This window comes from Pithys albifrons, chromosome 5 (assembly GCF_047495875.1).
Source record: "Pithys albifrons albifrons isolate INPA30051 chromosome 5, PitAlb_v1, whole genome shotgun sequence".
Taxonomy (NCBI): domain Eukaryota; kingdom Metazoa; phylum Chordata; class Aves; order Passeriformes; family Thamnophilidae; genus Pithys; species Pithys albifrons.
The window spans coordinates 4,624,719-4,650,446 of NC_092462.1; the positions used below are offsets into that span (position 1 = coordinate 4,624,719).

Sequence of the window (25,728 nt, forward strand, 5' to 3'; positions counted from 1 at the left end):
TGTGAACCATATCCTCCTCAACGTCACAATAAAGCTTAGACAACTTATTTTGGAATAGTTTGTTTGAATTAAACATCAGTATTAATTCACAAATCCATTTATCACTGGCTGTTAAGTATTTCCTCCATTGATATTTTTGGATGCTAAAATCAGATTTTACCAAGTCTTCTTACAAAAAGGATGGTTTGAGAGTATTCCTGAAAAGGAGTTGAAATGGAAGGCTCTTCTTTGTTTCTGTGTGTGCAAATTTGTCTGTCTCTGTGCAGCCCAGTGTGTATACACTGAAATGATCTCTCTTTGTGCAAGAATAACAGTTTAACAGGTATCTTTGCAATGCATGATTGTAGTTCTATTAAATGTAGTGCAGTTGTTTGTGGCATGTAGTGCATCTGTGTGTGTAAAGTGAAACAAAAAGCGATGTGTGTGTAGTTTATAAATGCAGTGACTTATGGTAACTCTAAAATTCAGCTAACACTTGAAACTCACTTAGCTCAAAACTGCTTGGAAAGACACACTGATAACTCCCGTCCCCTTTTCCTGTTAGAACTGTGGTGAAGTGCAGCATTGCCAAATCGCAGGCCCTGTACAGTGCCCAGAGAGGGCTGAAAACCAACAACGCCGCCGTGGTGAAGGTGGGGGCCATCAGCATCAACATCCCTCAGCACCCGGCCACGCTGCACAGCATGATGGTGCGCAGCTCCCACCAGCTCTCCAAGCAGATCTCCGACCTCATCCGCCAGCCCTCTACCGCGTGAGTGTTCCGGGCATGCCCAGCTAGGGGGGCACTCAGGCTGCTCGTGCCTCCCTGACCATAGAACCATAGAATCGACTGGGTTGGAAAAGACCTCCGAGATCATCAAGTCCAACCCTTGCTCCAACTCCAGTCCCTTTACCAGATCATGGTACTCAGTGCCACGGCCAATCTCAGTTTAAAAACCTCCAGGGATGGGGAATCCACCCTCTCTCTGGGCAGGCCATTCCAATGCCTGAGCACTCTCTCTGGAAATAATTTTTTTTCTGATCTCCAACTTAAATTTCCCCTGGCAAAACTTGAGCCCATCGTGCCCCCTTGTCCTATTGCTGAGTGCCTGGGAGAAGAGACCAACCCCCACCTGGCCAGAACTTCCCTTCAGGTAGTTCTGGACAGTGCTGAGGTCACCTCTGAGCCTCCTCTTCTCCAGGCTAAACACCCCCAGCTCCCTCAGCCTCTCCCCACAGCACTTGTGCTCCAGTCCCTTCTCCAGCCTCGTTGCTCTTCTCTGGACCCGCTCCAGCCCCTCAATCTCTTTCCTGAACTGAGGGGCCCAGAACTGAACACAACACTCAAGGTGTGGCCTCAGCAACACAGAGTACAGGGGAAGGGTCACTGCCCTGGTCCTACTGGCCATGCTAGTTTTGATACAGGACAGGATCCCACTGGCCTTCTTGGCCACCTGGACACACTGTTGGCTCATGTTGAGCTTCCTCTCAATTAGTGCCCCCAGGTCCCTTTCTGCCTAGCTGCTTTCCAGCCACTCTGTGCCCAGCCTGTAGCGCTGCGTGGGGTTGTTGTGGCAAAAGTGCAGGACACGCCACTTGGCTTTATTGAACTTCATCCCATTAGAATCTGCCCATCTCTCAAGGTACAACAAGGGTTCTCTGCTCTCTGTCTTGCCCAACAGGCCCCAGCCCACCAAGGAGGACGTGGCGACTCCTTTGCCCTCTGAAAAGACTCCGACGAGCATTAACCAAACGCCTGTAGAAACCAATGAATTCCCACAGCTGCCAGAGGGCTTGGAGAAGAAGCCCATAGTGCTCAAGTTCAGTGCCATGATAGATGGCATAGCCATTGGAGCAGCCCTCCTGCCCTCTCTGAAGGCAGAATACAAGATGGGAAGGATGAGGAGTCATGGAATGACAGGTAACAGTGCTCTGAAACTTTAGAAACATCACTGCTTTTAGTTTGCCCTTCCTGTAAGTAGCTCTGTTGAGTTATGGCTAGAGCTTGGAATCTGTTGCTAGAAGCTTATTTTTTTAGTAAGGTGGGGCCATGTGGAGAATTTACACTGTGGTTGTTCTACAAATTGCCAGAGGGAGAATACAAGAGCCAATGCAGAGGGAGACAGACATAGGGAGACAGGCAGAGATATATGTCCCTTTTATACCTTTCTTCCACGAAGCTTCCTTCTAACTGCTAAAATCAGTTTATAATCCTTTATTAATTAAATTCTGATTCATAAAGTGACCTGAGAATGCCCTTATAGGGCCTCAGTACACCTGAGATGGTTTGTATGACTCCTTTCTCCATCTCATTACGGTGGAGTCTTCATTTTCTTTAAAAATTAAGAAAACCCAGAATCAAGTGGGTGGATATTTATAGCTCTTTAGGTCTGTGCACTTCAGTAACATTTTAAATATTTTAGTTTTTTAAAAAATTCCAAAAACGTTGTTAAATTTGAGGATGTAAGAAAGATTCTTTTGCCAGTTCATACCTTTTTTTCCCCCACCTTCCTTTCACAGGCGCCCAAACCAGATTTAATTTTGAGCTTCCAAACCACAGATTGCGCTTCACTTCCAAAGTCTCTGCCACTGACATGTCAACCATTCCTCCTTCTGCGAGTCTCAACCTTCCCCCTGTCACCATGTCAGGGAAGTATATCATGGAAGAACATGACACTTACTCAGACCAGATCTGGAGCATCGATGAACTGCCTGCCAAGCAAGGCTACTACCTACAGGGGAACTACCTGCGCTGTGTGGCTGAGGTGGGTGCTGAAAACATCCTGGAGAACTTGTTATTGCCATCTGTGACACTTCTCTGTGTGCATCTTCACATTATTTTAATCATCTGCCTCCTTCAGAACTCTGAGGTTTACAGGTTGAATACCAATACTGAAAAATTGAAAGAAAATTTTGTTTTTATTGTAGCTGGTTTGTTTATTCGTGATCAGACAGCTCCATAGATAGATGTAACCTTATATATATAACCTTAGTAAATGATGCTAAATTTTCTGTCCTACTTACAAGTTCTATTTGTGTACCAATTCTACCGTTAGTTTTCACAGGGAGAAAAGTGATGCTGCTTAAAACAAACCAACCTGCTGGGCAAAAGTGGGGCTTTTATTACTAACTCTACCTCTTTAATCAGAAAAATGGTCTGGCATGTTTGCAATTGATGACCTCTGATGTTTGCATCTTTAGTTTAATCGGGTGCTGCTCTTTTTTCAGCCCACTTGTGTTGTTTTCCTGGCTGAAGAGAAACATTTCAGTCTTTGAATTTGTTCACCTTCTGAAACTAAAGGGAGGGTCTGCCTAGCCAAGGCAAAAGCCAAGTGCAAGTAGTTTTAGAACATGTCTGTATTTTAACTGTATTTAAAAAGTCTTATTGGCAAATTTAAACAGTCTTAGTCAGACTCCAGCTCTTGAGGATTAGACTGGACACACAGCAAGTTTACCACTGAAGAACTTAACCAGGAGAATAAACTTTCTCACATAGTAATGTATGTCCTTTGGTTTTTTGACAGATATTCATAGCAGAAAAATTTCAATATAAAACTATATAATTGTCTTTTTTCTTGTGTCAATAACAATATAATTTGACTTGAAAAGATCTGCCTGAAGACTGAAAATCCACTGTTTTGAAAACTCAAATTTTGTTCTAAAAATTTCTATTTCTGCAGGTTGGTTCCTTTGAACATAATCTCACGACTGACCTTCTAAACCACTTAGTATTTGTGCAAAAAGTGTTCATGAAGGAGGTAAATGAAGTCATACAGAAAGTTTCAGGTAAGCAGAACACTTAAAACCAACTTTGAGTAAGAGCCTTAAACCTTGTTTGAGGGCAGCATCATACAGCTCTCAGGATTAGCTCCTTATTTCAGGGACACCTGAAAATTCTTCCATTGCTCTCTCCCAGAGCAGCAAGAAGCAGGGCTGGAGCATGAAATAATAACAGAAGCTCTGGAAATTGTTCTAGTTCTATCATAAACAAGACTTTTTACTCAGAACCAGAACAACTTGGCATTCTGGACACCAGTCCCTCTGTCTCTATCCATGATGTGGTCTTAGCTGGGTCACTCTCTGTATTCACTTTGTTCACCTTTACTTGATTTGAACACTTTGTGAGTTATCCTAAAAGGCTGTTACAGATCTATGGCTAATTTTTAGTGGAAAGATTCCTCAGTAGTTGGGAACATTGTGAGGAAAGAAATGTTAAAGTGGTAACTAAGTGAAATGAGTGTCTGTGTGTACATCTACTTGCTTTCATATACCCCTCTGTGTGTGTATATATATATATATATTCATGTATACATTTGTAATTAAAAAAATGTTGAGGTGATGTGCCCTCAAGGCAGTTAGAAGTGGCAGTGGAGAAAATGGAAAATGTCAAATTCCCTGAAGGATAAAAAGAAACAAATTTTAAACACCCTGTTTCCTCCAGAATATATTAGTATTGGGTGGTAAGAAAAGGCTTAGGGGAACAATAAACCTTCAGCAGCTGTCATTATTCTATTAGAATATTTTTTATAGAGTAACAGACAGAGGTAAACCAGGAAACCTGTATTAGCTTTTACAACATTTCTCAGTCTCTGGAGTTTGGTCTCCCCTGTGTTTTTATGTGAGGAATTTATTACCATTCTTCGCTTTTCCAGACTGTAAATCTGTGTTGCAAGTAGCAGCCTGATGGCTTCTCAAATGTGGCTGTTACCTTCCATACTGGGGGAATTCCCCAGGAGCCAGCAATCCATGGCTCTGGATGAGGAATGCAGAACAACAGGGACAGAAAATAGCTTTATCCTCCTGCCTTGGAGCAAAATGATTGCCATGGCTTGAAAATACCGACTAGTGTAAGATACTACAGTGAGTTTTCTAACTAGGGTTTATGTTGCACTGAAATACTGTTTGCATGTTATAACTGATTACCAATTATTTCAGGTGAAATTGCACAGACTGAAAGCTGATTAATGTACAGAGGAGTTCATAACAATGGCATCTTGAAGTTCAAGGCAATGTGGATTAAAAAAAGAAAATTACCCAGATACAAAATGGAGTGATAAAAATTCACTCTTCTTATTTGGTTTTTTTTTTTAATCTATGATTGAACTGCTTGTTCTTACCACCAAATAACTTGTAATTAGAATTGGCTTGTATGGAGAGAACTAATGGCTTAGCCTTTTCCAGCAGCAGAACCTTCCTGTAAACTAAGATGGAATATAGATCAGATCTCAAGGAGAAATAAACCCAGGATTGCTCTTCCAAGTTACAGCCTATGGGGATAAGTAACTTGGGATGAAATGTGCCAGGATGAGGAATTAAACCCAAAAATAAAATAACTGCAAAATACTCTTTCTTCCTCTCATTGAAAAATACTGATAAAACTTCAGTTCTTCTTTTCATGCAATTTTCATGGTATTCAGTCCAGTGTTTGATTTTTATTGTCAGATAATTAGGAGATACATTGCTGAGGGAGACAAATCATATCTTTTTGGAAACTGGTTATTATTCCTTACAGGCTTTGAGCCTTCCTGTGGAGAGTTTCCCAGGAGGAAGGAAGGTGCCTCTCTGCCTTGATTCTTAGTAGAGAGCTATTAATTATATGTAAGAAGATGAACCTGCACTGGTGTCTTAGATTCAACCTTCATTTGTTTGTATCAATCTTCAGCTGAGGAAAATGAGGCTTAGTTCACTTTCACCTTTTTATATCTGCTGGTTTCACAATGTTTTCCTTGTAAAAACTGTGCATGTGTGTGTTTAACGTGCACAGGAGGGGAGCAGCCAATTCCTCTTTGGAATGAGCACGACGGCACCACAGACGGAGACAAACCAAAAATCCTTCTTTACTCACTGAGCCTACAGTTTAAGGTAATCTTATGATGACAAAACAGTGGTCCTGGATGATATCAGTGGCTTTTGGATGTTTTATCTCCAAGTTTATTAAATCAGGAATACTCTGCATGAAGAAAAACACCTAAAGACCTTGAGTTTGGGTCCTGTAATCTTTTTAAATAGCTTTGTGGCATCATGTGTGGAAAATTGTCTGCTTGGGTTTTTTGCTGCACAGTGAAAAGGGGTTTTTATTGTTTTTTCTGGTGGATTTTTTTGTCCCTTCTCCTTATATCTATGAACCAGGTGCTGATACCTTTGCACCTTCCTTACTCCTTAGGGAATTCAAGTGACAGCCACAACGCCCTCAATGCGTGCTGTGAGATTCGAAACTGGATTGATAGAACTCGAGCTCTCAAACAGACTGCAAACCAAAGCAATGCCTGGAAGTAGCAGCTACCTCAAACTGTTTGGGAAGTGCCAGGTGGATTTAAATCTGGCACTAGGCCAGATTGTTAAACATCAGGTTAGTACTCGACATCTTTGCATGTTGTGTTCTGATTAGTGTGTGATGAAAAAAATACACAACCAAGCTAAGAGGTTGTTTTGCACTGCTGTTCTTATCTAATCTGGCTGTGGAGCGGTCAGGAGTCAGGCATGGAGGTCTTGATTTGTTTCTTCCCCCATATTATTACTATCTTAGAACTTAATAGCCCTTTAGAACAGTAATAGCCTTTCTACTGGGTCAAACTCAACATTTTTGTTGATTTTTGTGTTTATTTTTAGGGTGTTTGAATGAAATAATAAGTTCAGAGAAGACCCGAACTTGGCTAGACCTACATTTTGACCTAGTTTGTCTGTCTTAGTTTGGCAGTTGTACCTCTTGTGTTCCTAAACCTGCTGTTACCTGGAATCACTAGTTCTGTGATTTGGAAGGATTTTGTGATGCCTAGAAACAAACAAATACAAATCTTAGAACCTGTTAATGTACTGTCATAATAGAGGATCTGGATATATAGTTATTTTACTTCACAATTTATGATAAATAAGGAAAATAACACTGTGATCAGAATTTAATGCAAGAATACTGAATATCCTCAAAGGTGTTTTGGCTCTAGGAGGAAAAGGGGAAAGGAGACGACTTGTTTTTTGATTTTATAGTTTGCCAAATGCAACAATTGGATTATTTTTTTCTCTACACCTTGTCCTTGAACTCCTCCCTGCTGCAAACCTTTTCCTCATCCCATTTTTTGGAATATTTTAAGGTATATGAAGAAGCTGGCTCAGACTTTCATCAAGTTGCCTATTTCAAGACAAGAATTGGATTAAGAAACGCTCTCAGAGAAGAAATCAGTGGCTCCTCAGACAGAGAAGCTGTGCTCATTACCCTGAACAGACCAATTGTTTTTGCTCAGCCTGTGGCCTTTGACAGAGGTATTGAAGAGACAATTGCTGCAGATTTGTCCTCATGCTAAAGAAATTTTTTTTCTTGATTATTCAAAATTCATATTTCATGTTAAGTCAAAATGTTAAGTAGCTGAGAAGTTTGGGAGATCTACTCCATGCCAGCAGGTTGATAATTCCACACATTAAAAGTTCCTCTTGCTGAGGTGATTCGTTTTCAGAGGGTTTGGAGAAAGTTGCTGTTGCAAATCCCCACAAATGAGTAATGCTTAAAACAGCAGCACTTTCTGCATTTTAACTCCAATGCTAAATTATCAGATTTGTCCATCTGGTCCTTTGCAGCACGAGCCTGATCACTGCATCCTGAATGTGTGTCCATTGTTACACATCCACAGCCTTAAAGCAATGGAGAAATTGTAAAAAAGAGAAAAAAACCCCCAACTTCACTTAGTGAATGTGCATTATTTTTTGGTGTGTCTTGATTTCAATGAGGCATTTCTGGTTTCCCCCTGAAGCTGTGCTGTTTTGGCTGAACTACAAGGCTGCTTATGACAACTGGAATGAACAGAGAATGGCTTTGCATAAAGACATTCACATGGCCACAAAGGAAGTAGTGGATATGCTGCCTGGGATCCAACAAACCTCTGCCCAGGCTTTTGGGACCCTGTTCCTTCAGCTGACTGTCAATGACCTGGGGATTTGCCTGCCCATCACAAACACCCCTCAGGTAAGCAGAATGTCTGAAGCAGCACTGGCTGCAAGTCTGTTAAATTACCAATTTTGTATGTGCTTACATGGCTTTTATGTCCATCAGTGTAATTTTTCATCACACCAGTGCAAGAGACAGGATAATTGCACTCGTGACATTGCTTGTCGTAGAAATGATGTTCTTGTTTATAGAAGAATTAAGTTGTGTGTGTTGTGGGGTAATGTCATGGATTCTTGTTTATACTGTATATGAGCTGAGCAGTCTGGGAAGTCCTTGGAAATGCTCTGCATGGAATATATTTCTTGAAAGCTGCCATCACAAATTCCAATGAATCCTTTGCTTTTCATGTTGTTATAAATGGAGAAACTCCAAAAACTTGACTTTAACATGATGTTTTGTCTCTTTTGTTTGTTTAATTAAAGTAAGGAAAGGGAGTGTAAACAACTATTTGAGATATACACAGGTTTTTCAAACAGCTTTATTTAGGAACTCAGACTGGGTTAAAAAATATATTTAAGATGCAGACAAAAAGTATGCCACTGTAGAACAGGGTAAATCCTAATCTGTTAGGCAGGATTATGTATTCTTTAATGTGCAGTTAAATTTAATACAATTTCTATATTAAAGTAATAGCTACACAGTGCATTGTGCAGTGTGTTAATGCAAATTGTTCTGTAAGGGAACACTGAACTGGGAGTATTTTAATGGGGAATAATTCCAGAACAGGAATGAATCATTTTAATGGTGTAGAGGGAAACAGCCACGACACATACAACTGTGAAGGAGTAATGAGGCAATATCCTGGAAGTCACATTGAGATAACATTTTGATTGTGAATCATCTATCTGGCAGCTGTGGCCAAAGCAGATGGCATTTTATGCTCTTATGTGTAACAAATTATAGTAGATTATGAAAAATCTCTTCTGTCTTGTGGAGTCTTAAGCTCTATATAGAAGAGCATGTTTACAACACATGGTCAAAGGAAGTCCAGCTTTATAAAATGGAGTATGGGGGCTTTTTTTTGCAGGTAAACATAATCATAGATCTTCATATCCAGACTGGAAAATAATCAGTCAATCTGTGTATGTAAGACTGGATGTAATTGTAGACACCAAAATAAGCACCAAAAAATCACATTCAAGTTAAAGCTACTTTTTGTCCTTGTTAAACAACTCACACGTGACCCTTCTGGGAGAAATGCATTGATCCTGTGTTCTGTGGTCATGGGCCACGTGGAGATACAAACATGGGATCAGTTTTCCAGTAGGGAAGGATAAATGGCGTTTAGTCCATGTGCAGCATCACTCAGACCCTGCACTGAGCAGTGGATTCTCTCTGTGATTGTGTTTTCCAGTCTAACCACAGCGCAGATCTGGACACTGGCTCTGCTTTGGTGCTGACCATTGAAAGCACCTTAATCACTGCCTGCTCCTCTGAGTCCTTAGTCAGCAAAGGCCACTTCAAAAACTTCTGTATTCGCTTTGCTGATGGCTTTGAGACAAGTTGGGATGATTGGAAACCAGAAATAAGAGGAGATCTCGTCATGAATGCGTGTAAGTGGCTGTGATTTCACACTGGACAAGAGTATGTCAGATCCAAATCCGCTTTTGCCTTCCCTTTGACTGAAAAACTTCTGAACTTTCCCAAAAAAATGAAAGAAAAGACATTTTGAAAGCAAAACCATATGGATGAAAAATGTTGCATTCCTTTGTTGTTTTCCTTTATTAACAAACTTTATTGCTTGATGTCTCATTTTAATAATTTTTGTCTGAGTGATGTTGGACGTGTTGCTTTTATATAATTTCATAAGATCCCAGTATGCTTTTAATAATAGTTTAATATAGATTATTTTAATTTTTGTATAGATAAATAGGTATCTTTTGTTATAGTGCAAATTCTAGACTTTCTGTGGAATTTTATGTTGTTTTAAACTTGGATGTAACCAGGTAGTTTCACTTTATTAAATAAGAGGAGTCATTCAATGGGAATTCAAACTGAATCTCCTGTCCAACACCACTCATGCTTTAATTATGGAGGGCAAGAGAGTGAGGGTGGGATTTGGAAGGGCTGGTCTGAAGGAACTGCCTCCCTAAGCAGTGTGTCTGCTTTGTACCCTTCACACAGGTGTTGTGCCAGATGGTACCTATGAGGTGTGTTCGAGGACAACAGGACAAGCTGCAGCTGGTAATATGCTTTTTTTAATAAATCAAGTCCTACATAAATAAAGCATTCCTAAAATACCAAGTTTAAATTCTTTAACTATGTTTTATTTTAATTGGTGGTTTGAGGTTTTGTTTTGTTTTGCTTAGTGTCTTGTTTTTCTGGTAAAATCCTTCATTTTTCATCTGCTCCACCTTTCCAAGATGTTCTAGGATTCGAGTCACATCAGCAAGACTGAGTTTAGGTTACTACCTGCAGGAAAACACAGTGTAGATGTGTTTGTTCTTGGGGGGCAGAAGAATCAGCAGCACTTGTAATAACAGTAATGTTGTCCTGTTGCCTCCTGACCTAGAGACTGTTAAATCTTCCAGTCCTCCTAGTGCTGACGCTTTTGCACCCTGAGCTCCCATTCCACCCTCACCTTTCCCACAGAAGGCTTCTATCTTTCCCAGACTCCCTCTCTTCCCAGTGTGAGTAGTTTGGCCATTCTCCAGAGGCCTCAAAAGCAGCTTGCAGTCCCTGTACTGATCACCAGACCTGCTGCTTGGTTCTTCATCTCTGTACCCAACTGTGCCGTCTACAGTGTTCCCTGTCCCATTAGTTTTACTCCTTGTCCCCCACTCTTTTGTGCTGAGGAGGAAAAAACCCCACGTGCTCCAACAATTAAAAAATTAGCTTACATGGAATTGTGAGTGATGAAAAACAGGCTTAATCCATTTAGAAAGCAAACCAGTATCTTGTGCAATTCTGCCTAAAGCCCTGTCTTAGCTAATTAATACATAATTCAGTAGGAGGGAGTTTTTTAAAAGAGGACTAACTGGTTAAATCTTTCTGTTTTTTAATGCAGAAAGTAGTAGTGCTGGAACCTGGACACTGAATGTGTTGTGGAAGATGTGTGGTATTGATGTCCACATGGATCCAAACATTGGGAAAAGACTGAATGCTTTGGGTAACACCCTCACAACATTGACAGGAGAGGAAGATATTGATGACATTGCTGACCTCAACTCTGTAAACATTGCTGACCTTTCGGACGAGGATGAAGTGGACACGATGTCTCCCACCATACATGCAGTAAGTGAATCAACCCAAATAAGTGCTACTAACTGGAAAAGGTGTGACAGAGTCTTCAGGCAAATGGAAGGATCTTAGTCCAGCGTATTACTCCTTATAGCTCGTGTTAGTCTTGTTGCAAATCAAAAATGCCTCAGTGTGTTTGTGTTTTCTAACTCCATATTCCAAGGCAAGCAATCACAGATCCTATTTCTGCTGGTGTTCTGTGGGAATACCGATCTGGATTGGAACCTATGGAGAGACAGCACTTCACTGCAGGTCCCTGAGTTGTAAAGCTGTGCCAGGGCATGGGTTTTCTTCACAGGAGAGTAAGTTACTAACATCAGCAAATTAGAAAAAAGTCTGTTTTGGTACTTCTACACAACATGCTGCTGACTTTGCTTTTTGATTTTACCTAAATATGTTCCTTCATGTGTATCTAACATGCCTCTTACCTGCCAGCTGTGGAAACCTCCTCCCAGAGCACTAATGTTGCTGTTTGTTGTGCAGAGATCAGGTGCCCTGTGTGGAGATGCACCCAAGCTCACGTTTGGGCAGCGGATTGTAAATCACCTGCTGGGCTTGAGCCCCCCAAACCACCGACACTCTGTTCCTGTAGAGTATCTTTTGGGGTCAGCGAAGCGGGATTGGCTCCAGTCTAGCAGATCACATATGAAAGCAGGCAGATCCTGCTCGTGGGGACATGTATGTAGCAGTCACAGTGTGTCTTACCTGAACTGAATGATGGGCTTTGGATCACTTCAAAAAAACCAATCAGCTGCCTTGTGAGATGAATCTGATTCTTTTGCATGCACTAGTCCAAATTCTGAGGTGTGAAATTCACTTTGCCAGTTGTTAAATTGTGCTAATGGCAATTTTTTGATGAGGACATTAATTAAAGGTTTATTTTTAAATAGGAGATTGTTGATCACCGACGACAGGGAGCTTCCAGCATCCAAACTGGAGAACAGCGAGGAAGGAAATTCATGAAACGTTTGGTCGATATTAGAGAACTCAATGAGCAAGCTAAAGTTATTGATGACTTAAAGTAAGTTGCTTCTTGCTTCTTGGACATGATATTTTAATCTCCTGTGCTGTAATTGAGAAAACCCTGAAGAAAAAACTTTTTCAGATGCCACAAATTTCATCTGAACTTCACTGAATTTTATTAATAGTTTTTCACCAGCATGGTTTGGTGGGCTTGGCTTTTTTCCCCTTTTCTCCTAGACAGACTTACTATAAATGGATCTGTCAGGGATGGGAATACAGAGCTTGGTAATTGCATGTTAAATAATGAGGAGGAGACATGTTTTACTGCTTGTACTTGTAATGGAATTGCTGCCACCATTCAGAGGGCAGTTGTATCTCAACATGGGATTTTAGGTTCGGTGTCTATCCTAATAGTTCTGCAGCTCTGTGTGGCACTGGTCATAAGGAGCTCCTAGAAAAATGGGAAAATTCCCAGGCCAAGCGTTGTTACACCCCTGATTTTGGAATGGCTTGTAAGGTAACTGAACCATGATTTATGTCCAGAAAATTAGGGGCAAGTGAAGGAACTATAAACCAAGAAATCCAGCGCTACCAGCAGCTGGAGTCGGTGGCTGTGAACGACATCCGCCGGGACGTCCGGAAGAAGCTACGGAGATCCAGCATGAGGGTGAGCAGGATTTCAAATCTTTTAGAAATACTTCAGCACTTGTGTTCAATATTCCTTTTCTGCATGTTGATTAAAGCCAGGAAAATGTTAGTAATGGAAAAGGAAGGTTAAGAGGATCAAATAGTTCAGCACCACCTTTACCTTTAGGAGGGGCAGGGAAAGGTTTTTTCCCTTATAGTAATGATAGAAAAATTGATATTTCACAGATAGTATAATGTAAATGGGCTATTTGCACACTCACAAGAAATAGAAAATGTGTATTTGAAGGTGTCATATTTTAAGAGATTTTAAAATAATTCCTTACTGGACTGATGAATCCATTTTAGACCTTTTTGCTTTACTGGCACACCCATGTAAAATAATATTTTAGCTGGCCAGAGTTTGTCTCTGTGTTCTCAGTTGTTGCATTCAAATGTTATTTCTGTTTTAGGCTGCCTCCCTGAAAGACAAATGGGGTCTCAGCTACAAACCCAGCTACAGCCGATCCAAGAGTATTTCTGCTTCAGGAAGGCCACCTCTGAAGAGAATGGACAGAGCAAGGTGAGCTGCTGGGAATTGGGGATCTCTGCTGGCAAACAGCATAGGGAACAGAGGAAACACTGGACTTCTAAGAGCCCTTGTGCTCTGCAGCAGCAGCTGTGTGTGTTGGAACTGGATAGCAGGAGGCAAGACAGTCATGTTCTAAAAAGAGTTTTTTTTCCATTTTTTGAAACCTCTGAGAAGATTTAATTTCTACAGCAACTTAAAGTTTTCTACAGAATCCTGCTTTCAAGATGTTCTGATGAAATGTATAAAGGAAAAATGACCAAGTGTAATAATTCTGATTTCTACACTTGATTTGCAGTCTTGCCTTTTAAAAGGGCTGTTGTAATGAGAAGAAGAAAGGGAGATGTTTATTTGTGTGAGAATGACAATTTCCATTTCATCTCTTCATCTGTATAACCTGTGTTGGTTTTGTGTCATTATTTGCTGGCTGCTGAGCAAACTGTAGTTGTATAATGATGCTTCCTAGTAAAGTATTTATTGCTGCTGCATATCCAGCTGAAGCAGCCAAAGTTTGGAATAAAAAATGTGCTGCATTATTAACTCTTAGATATAAAAGATTTGAAAAGTAAAAAAGTGGAGACAAGTGTTTGAATCCTCTGGACTTTTTCTGTGAGAACAGAAGCTCTTAACAGAAATTTGCTTTACATTGGAGTACTTATGTAGAAGTATTTCATGTACCTTAAGGCCTTCAATATGATTTTATGCTTTGTCCCATAACAAAATTGTAAGTATTGCCTTAGATTTTTGTGGCTAAATGTTTACATGACCCTAAAATCCTGTAGTAAAACTCAGCAAGCTGTTTTGATTTGGTTTTTCTTCCAGCTCTCGACTGGGAGACAATGAAGACCTCCCAGATATCCGTGTAGATGCTGCATCTCCTGGGCCAAGAGTCACCTTCAACATTCAAGATTCTGTAAGAATTACTTTATATGCCATATAATTTTATTCCTTATGCCAGAAATATGTGCCATATAATTATATTTCTTCTTATAACTTGTGCCAGTTGGTCACAAGTCTCTGAGACAGGAATATTTAGGCAAACCTGACTTGCTTGGATGGTTTTGTGTGTCTCTGTGGTAGTCTGTGCCTCAAATTATGGATGTGGTTTTGGAAGAAAGACTTGCTTTGTGAGAAGACAGATGTAATTGTGTTTCTTAACACAGAAATTAATTTAATCAGGGGAGTTTTGAAAATGGGTATCAGTCAGTTTGCTGTAGCCCTACAAATGTATCCTCCTGACTGTTTGAAATGGATTGTTGAATCCTTGGTCTTTTTTTGTTGCTGTATTTTCTTATTTTTAAAGTGTTGTTTTGCATGGCTGAGTTTATTGTAATTGTTTTAATTTATGTATTTTTTTTCATTTCTAATTAAGTTGAATCAAACAGCTTTGGGGATTGCACAACAATCCAGCTGTCCAGGGGAAGGGTATTTTCAGGTATTTCTGAGCAGAAACAAGTATTCTTTGCCAGAGAACTAATTTCTCTCCCAAGGGAGCTGCTTTGCAATATTTCATCTCTTTTGCACTCAGCTAAACAGAATGTATATCCAATTTGAAACCATTTAAATCTAAATATGTCAGGTAAGCAGAAGAGCTTACTTTACATATGAGATGAACAATCCAAGTGCTTCTGTGCCCTTATGTAGACCTAAACCTGTTTGTAAAGTGAATTACTGGGATTTTGCTTGGAGACTGATCGAGTCTGATGTAAAGTGGTCTAAGTCTAGCCTTGAAATGTGCTTTAGGAGGGGATTTTAGTGTGTGTGTGTGTGTGTGTGTGTGTGTGCCTTCATCTGTTACATCGTGTTCCAAGTTTGCAGCAATCAACACCAGTACAAAATAATTGCCACGTGGGAGGACATCTGCTTACACTTTTATTTCTGTTGAAATCCCTATATTTCATGCAGAATAAGGTATTTTCAAATAGCAGCAAGTAGGGAATGTGCCAAAACCCCAATACTCTGAGAACAGACGGTGGAGTTTTTTAACTGCTTTCAAAAACATGTCTAAGGAAAATAATAGTTTTTTTCTTTAAAAAAATAAACAAGCCAACACAAAACAGACCGAAAAAGACAAAACAAAACAAATTAAAAAAAACCCCAAACTGTAGAGACAGTAATGCACTTCTTCTCCCTTCTAACTCATCTCATGATCCCAGTAAATAAATCCGTGTTTCTGAGAGAACGGTGGAAATGGAAGCTGGAAATGTGCTTTGCACAGTTCAGTATGTGCACATTTAAAACCTCTCCTACCTGTTGTTGTTATGTAGAAGTTCAGTTAGATTAGGGTTTTTTGGCATAGCAAAATGCTGTCAAACACTTAGAGGTATCAATTGTTAAATAATAAATCTGTTTTTCTGACCTTATAACGCCAGTTCCTCAGCAGAGCTGTAATTTGAATTTGCAGACAACAACTGTGTAGCTCTGCAGTAACTTTGTGTAGGCAGTGCTGGTGTTCACCACTTGCACGTCCTTTGCACAGGCATTTTAGGAACTGAATGCTGGAGAATTGCCTGTGTGGTGCTGGTGGTGTGCGTTGTGTGAGAGGCAGGAGGCTCCCTTGGGAATGTCACCGGGAGCGCAGCCCGGAGCGGTGTCGTACATTCTGAGTAGCATCCTGCATTGCCACCTCACTAACCCTCCAGGATGCATCACCCTCTGCAAGTCATGCTGATTTGGGCTGTCTTCTGTTCTTTTCTGTTGAAATATTCATTAAATTTAAATGAAGTGTTTCCATTCCTTCTGATTGTGGAAATTGCTAAGAGCATGATACGTCTTTAGCTGCCAGATCAATCACTAGCCAATGGCAAACATCTCCCCACCAAGCTTTCCTTGCTTCCTTTTTCATAGTCTGTCTGGCAATTCTTTACCTGCTCTCGCCCTGTTATGAGGAACTCAAGAGTGAGAGTTTCTCATGGCACTCTTGCTTCTTTATTTCCAGATCTATCTACTGCGTTCTCAATGGAAATCTTACCTGTGGAAACTTAATATCTTTTTGTCTTTTTACAATCAGTTTCCCGAGGAGACAGAAATGGACCTTTTGTCTGTAACTATTGATGGTCCCTCCCATTACTCATCTGCTAGTGAAGGCTCATGCTCGGTATTTGCTTCACCCAAAACTCCAGTAGCCTTCTCACCCGGCATTCCCTTCCAGCCCGAAGAAGGACGCCGGGATGACAGCTTGTCATCGAGCACGGAGGACTCGGACAAGGAGGAGGACCATGACAGGGAGAGGACATATTTTTATAGGAAACCACCGTAAGTAACAGCCCTAAGGGAGAACACAGACATGAAGAAAATACTTGAATATACTTTCTATACTTTCACACTTGAAATACTGCATTTAAAGCTGTAAGGTCTGTTATTGATGAAGTATTGAATTGTGCCTTGAGTGTGTATGTGGAAGGCAAGGGAGGGGGGACTGTGTGGGAGGGAGGAATTCTGACCTGGAAAGGAGGCAACTGCTGGAAATTTCAGGGCTTGCAACAGAACAAAAGAACTTGGAAAGTGAGTTTTTTGAGGCACCAAACAGGTTTTAGTGGGACCAAGTGAGAGATGAGTCAAATACAGCAAAACATTCAGTTTTATCCAGTGATTACACCTCCACAAAGGGCATGTAATAATGTATATATTTACAAATATGACAATTACTGTATATGGTTCCTTTTTTGACTGAGAATTTAAGAAAGGGTTAGCTTTTTGTTATAAGAAACGTCTATTGTACGTGTATGTGTTTGGTATAGTAAGAAATGTAATGTGTTGCTGTGTGTCAGATGAGGCCCTTTCCAAACAAGTTTCTAGAAGGTGCTGCAGTGAGTGTGGGCACAGTTTGAGGCTGCCTCCTGCCACCTGTGCAGGTAAATGTGCTGCTCTGTCTGATCCCCTGCAGGGGCACCTCTCGCAAGAAGACCACGGGCTTTGCTGCGGTGCAGCAGCTCTTCACTGAGCGCTGGCCAACCACTCCCACCAACAGGAGCGTCACTGGCACGACCACGGAGAGAAACATCGACTTTGAACTTGACATCAGGGTTGAAATTGATTGTGGGAAGTGTGTGCTGCACCCCACGATGCTCCAGCAAGAGCATGATGACATCAGTTTACGAAGGTAAGAAATGTGTTGCCTTATGAGCAACAGGGTGTAAGTACTTCATTCTGCTTTAGCTGCTGAGTCCCTCTGATATTTCCATCATTTAAGTTAAAGCCACCTGCATAATAATTAATGACTCCCTGTCTTGGGTTGAGCTGGCAAAATGTCAACTGCCCAAGTACAGAGAAAAAGGGAAGAAGAGGGAGAGGAAAAAAACCTCCAAACTAGGTTTATGCTGAAACTAACTATATGTATTTATACAGAAAAGAGAAAATTAAGAGAAACTACAATATAACACACACTTACACAAGTTATATATAACAAGAAATAACCTCCCACTCCCCAGTCGATACCAGTACCCATAACACTCCTAACCACTGACCTTTTTGCAAAACATAGATGTATGCACTAGTTCATTACCATCACTTTATTTATTGTAATTATCAGTTGATAGCAGCATCATGAGTTGCAGTTGTTCTGGCTGTGTAGAGCATGGGAAATTCCTTTAATAACACGGGTATGTTTATTTTAGGAGCTATGATCGGAGTTCCAGAAGTTTGGATCAAGAGTCTCCTTCCAAAAAGAAAAAATTTCAAACTAATTATGCATCTACTACTCACTTACTTGCCGGCAAGAAAGTGCCATCATCTCTCCAGACAAAACCTAGTGATGTGGAAACAACAGTGTTTTATATTCCAGGGGTGGATGTAAAGGTAAAAGGGGGGTATAACTCAGCAGGGAGGCAATTGCAGTGTTTCAAACACCATACACTCCCTTGTTTTCTGTTTCTAGAACTTGGCCAGAAAGGGTCTCAACAGAAATGTTCTTGTATTTTGTGATTTGAAATTCTATGGAGTGAGAACAGGAAAAGTTCAGTCACTGCTGTATGGAAGAAAAACCCATGCAATTCAGTTGAGGCAATGTCTTAAATTAAGTGCTGTTCACCTGGAACAGCTTGGCTTTTCTAGTCTTTTGATGTGTGTCCATTTTCCAGGATTCCAGGCTGTCTCTGGGGATAACAGTTATCCTCATGTCCTGTCCATTGTTCTTAGCTAAATTTAGGAAGAACTAAACATTTTCTACAGCTGTATTTTCACTGATGGTATATTATGCACATAGAGAAGGGTGTGAACTCTTGGACTATCTTACTATTTTTATTTTTTTAGGCAAATTTCTGTATTTCTGTGTTTAGCAGTGGAACGGTTCCACCATGCAGCAAGACAGAAAGAAAGTTGTGTGCACAGGAACAAACAGCTGGTGGCACAGGATGCATGAGACAGCAGAGCAGAGGAACAAGCTTTAGACATTGCTCCTAAATAATTACTTTACTCTGTTTCTCTGCATTTCATTTTTTATACTTTATTAACTGATCTTCTTCACTAAATTTTCAGATCTTAATATTTGTAGGAGACAAATTGGAATGTAATGTATCTTACAGTGGTATATATGGAAATAATGAAAACAGATAAGTTTTGAAGGGAAGGAGTGACACCAGAAGGCTGTATGGAAATTGAGTTCTCTGTGTGAAGTGAATGATCTTTCTTTGCTTTCCAGCTGCACTACAACTCTAAGACTCTAAAGACTGAATCGCCAAACACTTCCCGAGGATCCTCTTTGCCAAGAACCCTTTCCAAAGAGTCCAAGCTGTATGGTATGAAAGACACTGCCACATCTCCTCCTTTATCTAGCACTATCCACAGCAAGACTAACACCTTACTTCCTCCCCAACCCCCACCCATCCCATCAGGTACTTATAGACAAACTTTCTGAATCTGTCATGGATATGAATCTTTCCTTGGTGTAATCTACTGGCTTTGGATCTGGCTGCATGTTACCTGAAGTTCTGTATTTATCCAGTCTTAACTTTGGCTGCAGAAAGCTGATTCCAGAAGCAAGAACCCAGTTCATAAAGCTGCATTTTTAGACATTGTTTGCCAAATCAGTCTCTTAATATTTCTGTCGTAGTCACCACATCCCAGAGAGGGGCTGTCACTGCCTTTTCCTGTTTTCATTTTAAAAAAGAATGCTGGAAAGCAAAGTTTAAACATCTATAAAGTCTTGAATAACCATGATTTCAAGTAACATGGGTTCTCATACTGAAAAGTTGTGTTTTATCTCCAATCATTCCTGTTTACAAGCAGGAGTCTGTTGTTACATCATGTCAGATCCAGAGAAGTGTAGATTGCACCTCTAATTCCTGAGACATTCGCTCTTCTCTCCTTCAGCATTTGGATATGGCTTTAAATCCAAGGCTGAAATTCTGCCAGAATTTGATAAGCAGGCAAAATTAATAACTGAAAGTTGTGTGTGTGGTTTTTGTCTTATAAAATCACCAGAGATGCTGGGAGAGACCAGTGGAATGGGGACTCCTTCCTCAGTTCTCCATGCTCTTGAACCATTAGCTCTTAATTCTTTAAGTGGCCATCCTCTTTATGATTACCAGATGTTGTGTAATGGTTTACACTACTTCTTTTCAGTTTAGTTCTCTACTTCTCTGTCTTCTTTCTAATCTTTGCCTTTGAATTTTTACCACACCACTCAGAGTCGTTTTGCTGGTTTTATGGCTGTAAACTCTTCACTTGGTGGGGGACTTACAGGAATTGCACTTGTATGATAATATAAGTGTCTCCCTAAACTAGGGATTGGATTGTAATGGCTTTATTTCTTTATGCAATGTATTTCTAGAAATATTTATTAGTTCTGATTTTTTTAAAACACATTTATTGTCGCTTATACTACTTTTTTTTAATAGTACTTTACCTCTGGAAACCATTTCTCTGGAATGGAAACCACCTTGTCTTACTGTCTTTGGTTTCCAGTAAAAGGGTACAACAAATGGGACAATGTGGTCAGGGACACTAGACAGAATAGTTTGCATAGAAGGAAAATTCAGTGCTTGCTTCTTTTTAGCAAATAGAGGGATTTTTAGACTCTGCTTTAATAGTTGGGGTAATTTTTATACTTTTCTTGGAGAATTTAAAATACATATCTTCATTTCTGTCCATTCTAATAGCTGTATTTCATAGAGACAGTAATGGAGCTGGTACCAATACCTGCTCTGCATGTTTATATTTTGGTGAGCATGGATTCAAATCTCTTCCACAGATTTTGAAGACAGTAACCTTTTTATTAGTTTATACTCTGGCTAGTTCCAAGCTTTTGAAAGTTCTGATTTAGAATCTTCAGTTATTCTTTGTGTAAATACTTATAAGTAGGCTTACCATTTACAGTTTTAATTTTTTGATGCATTTTTCTCTGCTAAAACTGACATTCTTTGCAGACTTGTGCTTTTATTTTTCATGGCTCTGCTCTGATTTCCAGTCAGCTGTGGGTACTTTGCATTGGGTATTTGGAGAAGGATTGTGTGTGTGTGAATCCAGTGCTAATTTTTAAAAAGTGAGGTGGTGATAATGACATCAGAGTGCTTGGTCAAGAATTTGAGCAGTTGAGGATTACAGACTAATAGTTGTTCTTGCACAGTTTTCTGGGTGAAAATTTAATTACTTAATTTTTTCTAACTGTTCTATGTCTCTTCAGATGACACAGAAAATTAGAGGAAACAGCTGATAGTTATGAAGTTTCTTCTAGTGTTTATTAGTTACTGTTCAGTAGTATTAGATTAGACAAATTTACCTTTCAAATGTTGCAGCCAAAGGGAAAGGAAGTGGTGGAGTCAAAACCGCTAAACTCTATGCGTGGGTTGCGCTGCAGTCCCTGCCTGAGGAGATGGTGATCAGCCCCTGCTTGCTGGACTTCCTGGAGAAAGCTCTTGAAACCATTCCCATCACACCCATTGAAAGAAATTACACAGGTACGTTGCACACTTGTATTCTGGTATTCTGGGCTTTTCTGTGTGTTCTGGGGGATTATACTCCTTTTTTCCCTTTGAATTCCACTTTCTAATGGGTTCTTGTGTTGTTAAAAGCTGTTAGTTCCCAGGATGAAGACATGGGACAGTTTGATATACAGGATCCCTTGGAAGAGTCTACAACATCATTAGTGTCGTCCTCAACCTCAGCATATTCATCTTTCCCTGTAGATGTGGTGGTTTATGTACGAGTTCAGGTGAGGTTTTAACTCAACATTCAGGATAGTAACCGTAGTCACAGCCTTTAAAACAATCCATGCATCTTAGTTTGCTTTCTAAAAAATAACAAATAATTTCGAGTGTCTTTTCTGAGATATTCATGTCTAGTGTGACAATAAAATAGGAGTTTTGACATATTTTAGTCCTATTTTGAGAAGTCAGAAAAGTTCTGAGCATTTTGTGTCATTACTTCTTCCTTGTGTTTTGGACTTTTTCTGAAAGTATCTTTCATAGCTACTTTTTCTATCCTTTGTTTATAGGTACCATTGGAAACCAAAAATAGTAATTTAAGATTTTTCTCAGTTTATGTGGAAAATGTAGGAATGTACAGTTATGATCTACAGGACGTTGTCCAGGTGGCTTAATATTTGCTTTGTCCAGGATTTTTATACATGTAAGAGAGAAAAGTGCTTCTGTGGAGTGATTCAGAGCACTTGAGCCTGATCTGAATGTTGCTTTTTTTTTCCACTTTGCTCAAACAACATTTTTTCCTGGCATAAATTTGATTATGCTGCCAAATTAAAGAACATATTCTAACACTTTTTTTATTCCCTGTGAAAATTAGCCACAACAATCTGTAGCCTCTCTCAGCTTTTACTTGCAAACTCATTTGGCCAAGAATGTTTGCCCTGGTGAAATTAAGGAATCTGTATCAACTTGTTACCTTACTAATTCTAAAGACAGTCTGATTTTAAAAATCAATCCATAGCATGTTATAAATGCAGATTTGGGATGTTTTCAGTGTTTCATATTTGTTCATTGAAGGCTTTACTTTCCTTCTGTGTTTCAGCCCTCTCAGATCAAATTCAGCTGCTTGCCAGTATCCAGAGTTGAATGCATGCTGAAGTTGCCTTCCCTGGATCTTGTTTTCTCTTCAAACCGAGGAGAACTGGAAACTTTAGGCACAACATACCCCTCAGAAAGTGTGTCCATTGGTGTCAGTGCCTCACAGAGCGGCTCAAAGAACTCAGTCAGTAAATCTGGAGCACCAGGTAATTTGTGTAGGAATGTTGATTCTATACCATGAATCGCATCAACGCTCAGAATATTTAAGCTATATTGCTGCTAAATGGCATAATTTGAAGTGTTTTGTATCACTGTTAACATTAAGCATTATTTGACATTTGAAAATGCCTTCAAAAATCTAACTTTTGCTCCCCAAAAATTGCCTTCAGGCTCATCCCCTGGCCTGGGCAGCCCCCTTGGCAGGACACGGCACAGCAGCAGCCAGTCAGACCTGACGACTTCCAGCAGCAGCTCCTCGGGCCTGAGCTTCACTGCCTGCATGTCCGACTTCTCCCTGTACGTGTTCCATCCCTACGGAGCAGGGAAACAGAAGTCGGCCGTTACTGTGCTAACCCCTGGATCAGGAGCCTTAGGTATGTGACACCTTTTGGTTTGCCTCAACAAACGCTTCTCATGTTTGGAATGGTTTTGTGAACTGGAGATTGGGAAAAGTCACAAGAGGTTCAATTCTTTTCTTGCCTCCCTGTAGGGAATGTGGATGAGGAGCCCACCTCGGTCACCGGGCGCAAGGATTCTTTGAGCATTAACCTGGAGTTTGTGAAGGTCAGCCTGTCCCGAATACGGCGCTCGGGAGGCTCCTCCTTCTTTGAGAGCCAGTCTGCCAGCAAAGCTACCAGCAAGATAGATACCACCCTGATAAACATATCTGGTAAATGCTTCTTCCAGTTTAGTCTGCTCATCTGATGAGAGAACTTCATTCTTGGCAGCTTTTGTAGCTGGTATTGAGAGCCATCTACTTGCAGTGTGTAGTAAAATTTTTGCTCTTTCTGACTGAATTGGGATTGATACATTAAATTGAATGGTGCTTGGAGTATCTGCTTGCTAAGTGTGCCTTTTTATCTTCCTGAGTAATTTAATGTAACTGAATGGACCAGCTCAAACACATCTCTGGCATCAGCCCATCTGACCCTTGCTACCTGGTGCCTGTGAAGCAACAGTGAGTGAGACCTGGACTCCTGAATACTTACGGAACCTTGAAGTAAAAGTGGAGTTTGAAGTTTTATTTATTTATTTTCTGACCCTGACTTACTGGGCAAACAGCAGAATGGTTGTGATTAATCTGCCATTCGAGCCCTCACATGAGGAGTCTGAGGCACATCCAACACAAGGAGGACTCAGCATAGTTTTTATTCTTAGGTTCCATCTTGCATTTATGAAATATATTTGTATCTAATACTGGATTTGGAGAAATGGCAACACCTCAGGCAGACTATATTTCATGACAGCAGAGACAATACTGCTGAGTGGAGAAGAATTTGACTATACTGAATACCATTTAATTACATTTGGTAAGGAAAACCTGTTCCTATGGAGAATTTACAGTTGTGTGTATATGCTTTTTCTTTTCAGCTGTCTGTGATATAGGGTCTGCTTCCTTCAAATACGACATGCGCCGCCTCAGTGAGATTCTGGCCTTTCCCAGGGCTTGGTACAGGAGAAGCATTGCTAGAAGGCTTTTCCTCGGGGACCAAACAATAAATCTGCCAGGTAAGAGGCTGCTCCTTATCACAGAAACCCTTTTGGTGCACTGGGTTACAGCAGGAATTTTATAAGGATTTATTACATGTGTGACTAGATATAAATGTATTATAACTTACTCCATGCACAGTCACTCAAAGAACTTTAATAGAAAATCCTAGAAGGAAGAAGTTAAAAATTTATAAAGCAGGTAACTGAATAATTTAAATAGCCTATTCCAAGGCTGAGTTGGATGGGGCCCTGAGTAACCTGCCTATGGCAGGGTTGGAACTATATGATTTAGGTCCCTTCCAATCCTTCTATGATTCTATTATATGTTAATAAGAATACAGTAGAAAACCTTTAGTTACATAAAATTAAATATATTTTAGCACTCTCCAAATAGTTACTGTATGGAGGTTAATAAAAAATTAAATAGCTGTTCTGTGCATCATGTGCTGCTTTTTCTCCAGCAGCATCAGGTCCGGGAACTCCGGATTCCATAGAAGGAGTGAGCCAGCACCTGTCTCCTGAATCCTCACGGAAAGCCTACTGCAGGACATGGGAGCAGCCCTGCCAGTCTGCCTCCTTCACTCACATGGCACAGTCCCCTAATGTTTTCAGTGAGCACAGTGCAAGCAGCAGTATGTCACCTGGGACAGCCTCTCACAGCCTCAAGTCTCCAGCTGTTACAAGATCCAGGAGCGTGTCTGACTCTTCAGTGCCTCAGAGAGGTGAGAGGACAATGATTTCTTCAGTTTTTTGAAGTATTTCCATCAGTTGGATGAAAAAAAGTAGGTCATTACTGTTTTGTAAAAAGCAGCCATAAAATATTCTCTTCCTTGGTGCTTGGTAGTGGGAGAGTCAATGGCTTAGAGAAAGGAAAATGACTGAAATGCATGAATTTAGGTGTCATTTGTTAGCAATTTCTATACAATTGCATTATCTGTTACGTGTGAGTCCATATGTATGACAATTAAAACAACTCAAATTGCAAATCCTCTAGTTCTCACTTATCCTCACACATAGTTTTGTTGTGCTCTTCATTGTCAGTCCTTTTGTAATATTTACCATGGATTTATTTTTTTCCTATGGAGTAATTTAAATTTTTTCTACTTTTTTTTGTTCAGATACTCTCTCAAAAACATCAACTCCATTTAATAAGTCAAATAAAGCTGGAAGCCAGCAGGGAACACCATGGGAAACACTGGTTGTGTTTGCAATGAACTTAAAACAACTAAATGTTCAAATGAATATGAGCAACGTAATGGGCAATACTACGTAAGTATAAAACAAGATGGAGCATGTTAACAGGTGGAGTTGTTTGGGGGGCAAAAAAACATCTTCCCCATGGACTGTTAACAACCTGTTTTCTTTTAGCTTTAAAAATCCCAACTTTTCCAGTTTGGAACTGTGAATCCCCTCATGAATACTGTAGTAGACGCTTAATCCTGACTCACATATGCCTAAACCAGGTTGTTTATTGCTTTCCAGTAAAATAATCGGTTTCTCTTTTGACAGCCTGGAAAATTGTTGTCTGTTTTCACCTCTGTTCTAGGTGGACCACGAGTGGTTTGAAAAGTCAGGGTCGTCTGTCTGTGGGAAGCAGCAGAGATCGGGAAATTAGCATGTCCGTGGGCTTGGGGAGATCCCAGCTGGACTCCAGAGGGGGAGTGGTTGGAGGTACCATAGATGTGAACACCCTGGAGATGGTGGGTAAGTTGGAAGCTGCCTGGTATTAG

At 40.3% G+C, this 25,728-nt stretch overlaps 1 protein-coding gene across 8 annotated transcripts in view; it reads left to right on the forward strand.

Annotated features, from left to right (window-relative positions):
- Positions 1 to 25,728, forward strand: part of BLTP1 (bridge-like lipid transfer protein family member 1) — a 99,168-nt gene that overhangs the window by 66,762 nt on the left and 6,678 nt on the right. For 2 of the 8 annotated variants that reach the window (XM_071555511.1, XM_071555513.1), the window contains 30 exons: positions 545 to 751; positions 1,662 to 1,900; positions 2,500 to 2,744; positions 3,660 to 3,765; positions 5,744 to 5,841; positions 6,143 to 6,328; positions 7,068 to 7,236; positions 7,722 to 7,933; positions 9,270 to 9,468; positions 10,040 to 10,099; positions 10,923 to 11,149; positions 11,639 to 11,833; positions 12,046 to 12,176; positions 12,662 to 12,785; positions 13,216 to 13,325; positions 14,154 to 14,244; positions 14,704 to 14,766; positions 16,342 to 16,586; positions 17,218 to 17,433; positions 17,948 to 18,128; positions 18,970 to 19,162; positions 21,065 to 21,226; positions 21,341 to 21,480; positions 22,293 to 22,494; positions 22,678 to 22,881; positions 22,998 to 23,177; positions 23,879 to 24,016; positions 24,460 to 24,720; positions 25,117 to 25,267; positions 25,545 to 25,702. In XM_071555511.1, coding sequence (XP_071411612.1) covers positions 545 to 751; positions 1,662 to 1,900; positions 2,500 to 2,744; positions 3,660 to 3,765; positions 5,744 to 5,841; positions 6,143 to 6,328; positions 7,068 to 7,236; positions 7,722 to 7,933; positions 9,270 to 9,468; positions 10,040 to 10,099; positions 10,923 to 11,149; positions 11,639 to 11,833; positions 12,046 to 12,176; positions 12,662 to 12,785; positions 13,216 to 13,325; positions 14,154 to 14,244; positions 14,704 to 14,766; positions 16,342 to 16,586; positions 17,218 to 17,433; positions 17,948 to 18,128; positions 18,970 to 19,162; positions 21,065 to 21,226; positions 21,341 to 21,480; positions 22,293 to 22,494; positions 22,678 to 22,881; positions 22,998 to 23,177; positions 23,879 to 24,016; positions 24,460 to 24,720; positions 25,117 to 25,267; positions 25,545 to 25,702 — 5,093 coding nt within the window. The remainder of the gene's footprint in view (positions 1 to 544; positions 752 to 1,661; positions 1,901 to 2,499; positions 2,745 to 3,659; positions 3,766 to 5,743; positions 5,842 to 6,142; positions 6,329 to 7,067; positions 7,237 to 7,721; positions 7,934 to 9,269; positions 9,469 to 10,039; positions 10,100 to 10,922; positions 11,150 to 11,638; positions 11,834 to 12,045; positions 12,177 to 12,661; positions 12,786 to 13,215; positions 13,326 to 14,153; positions 14,245 to 14,703; positions 14,767 to 16,341; positions 16,587 to 17,217; positions 17,434 to 17,947; positions 18,129 to 18,969; positions 19,163 to 21,064; positions 21,227 to 21,340; positions 21,481 to 22,292; positions 22,495 to 22,677; positions 22,882 to 22,997; positions 23,178 to 23,878; positions 24,017 to 24,459; positions 24,721 to 25,116; positions 25,268 to 25,544; positions 25,703 to 25,728) is intronic. The other 6 variants (XM_071555512.1, XM_071555514.1, XM_071555515.1 and 3 more) reach the window with 6 other exon arrangements.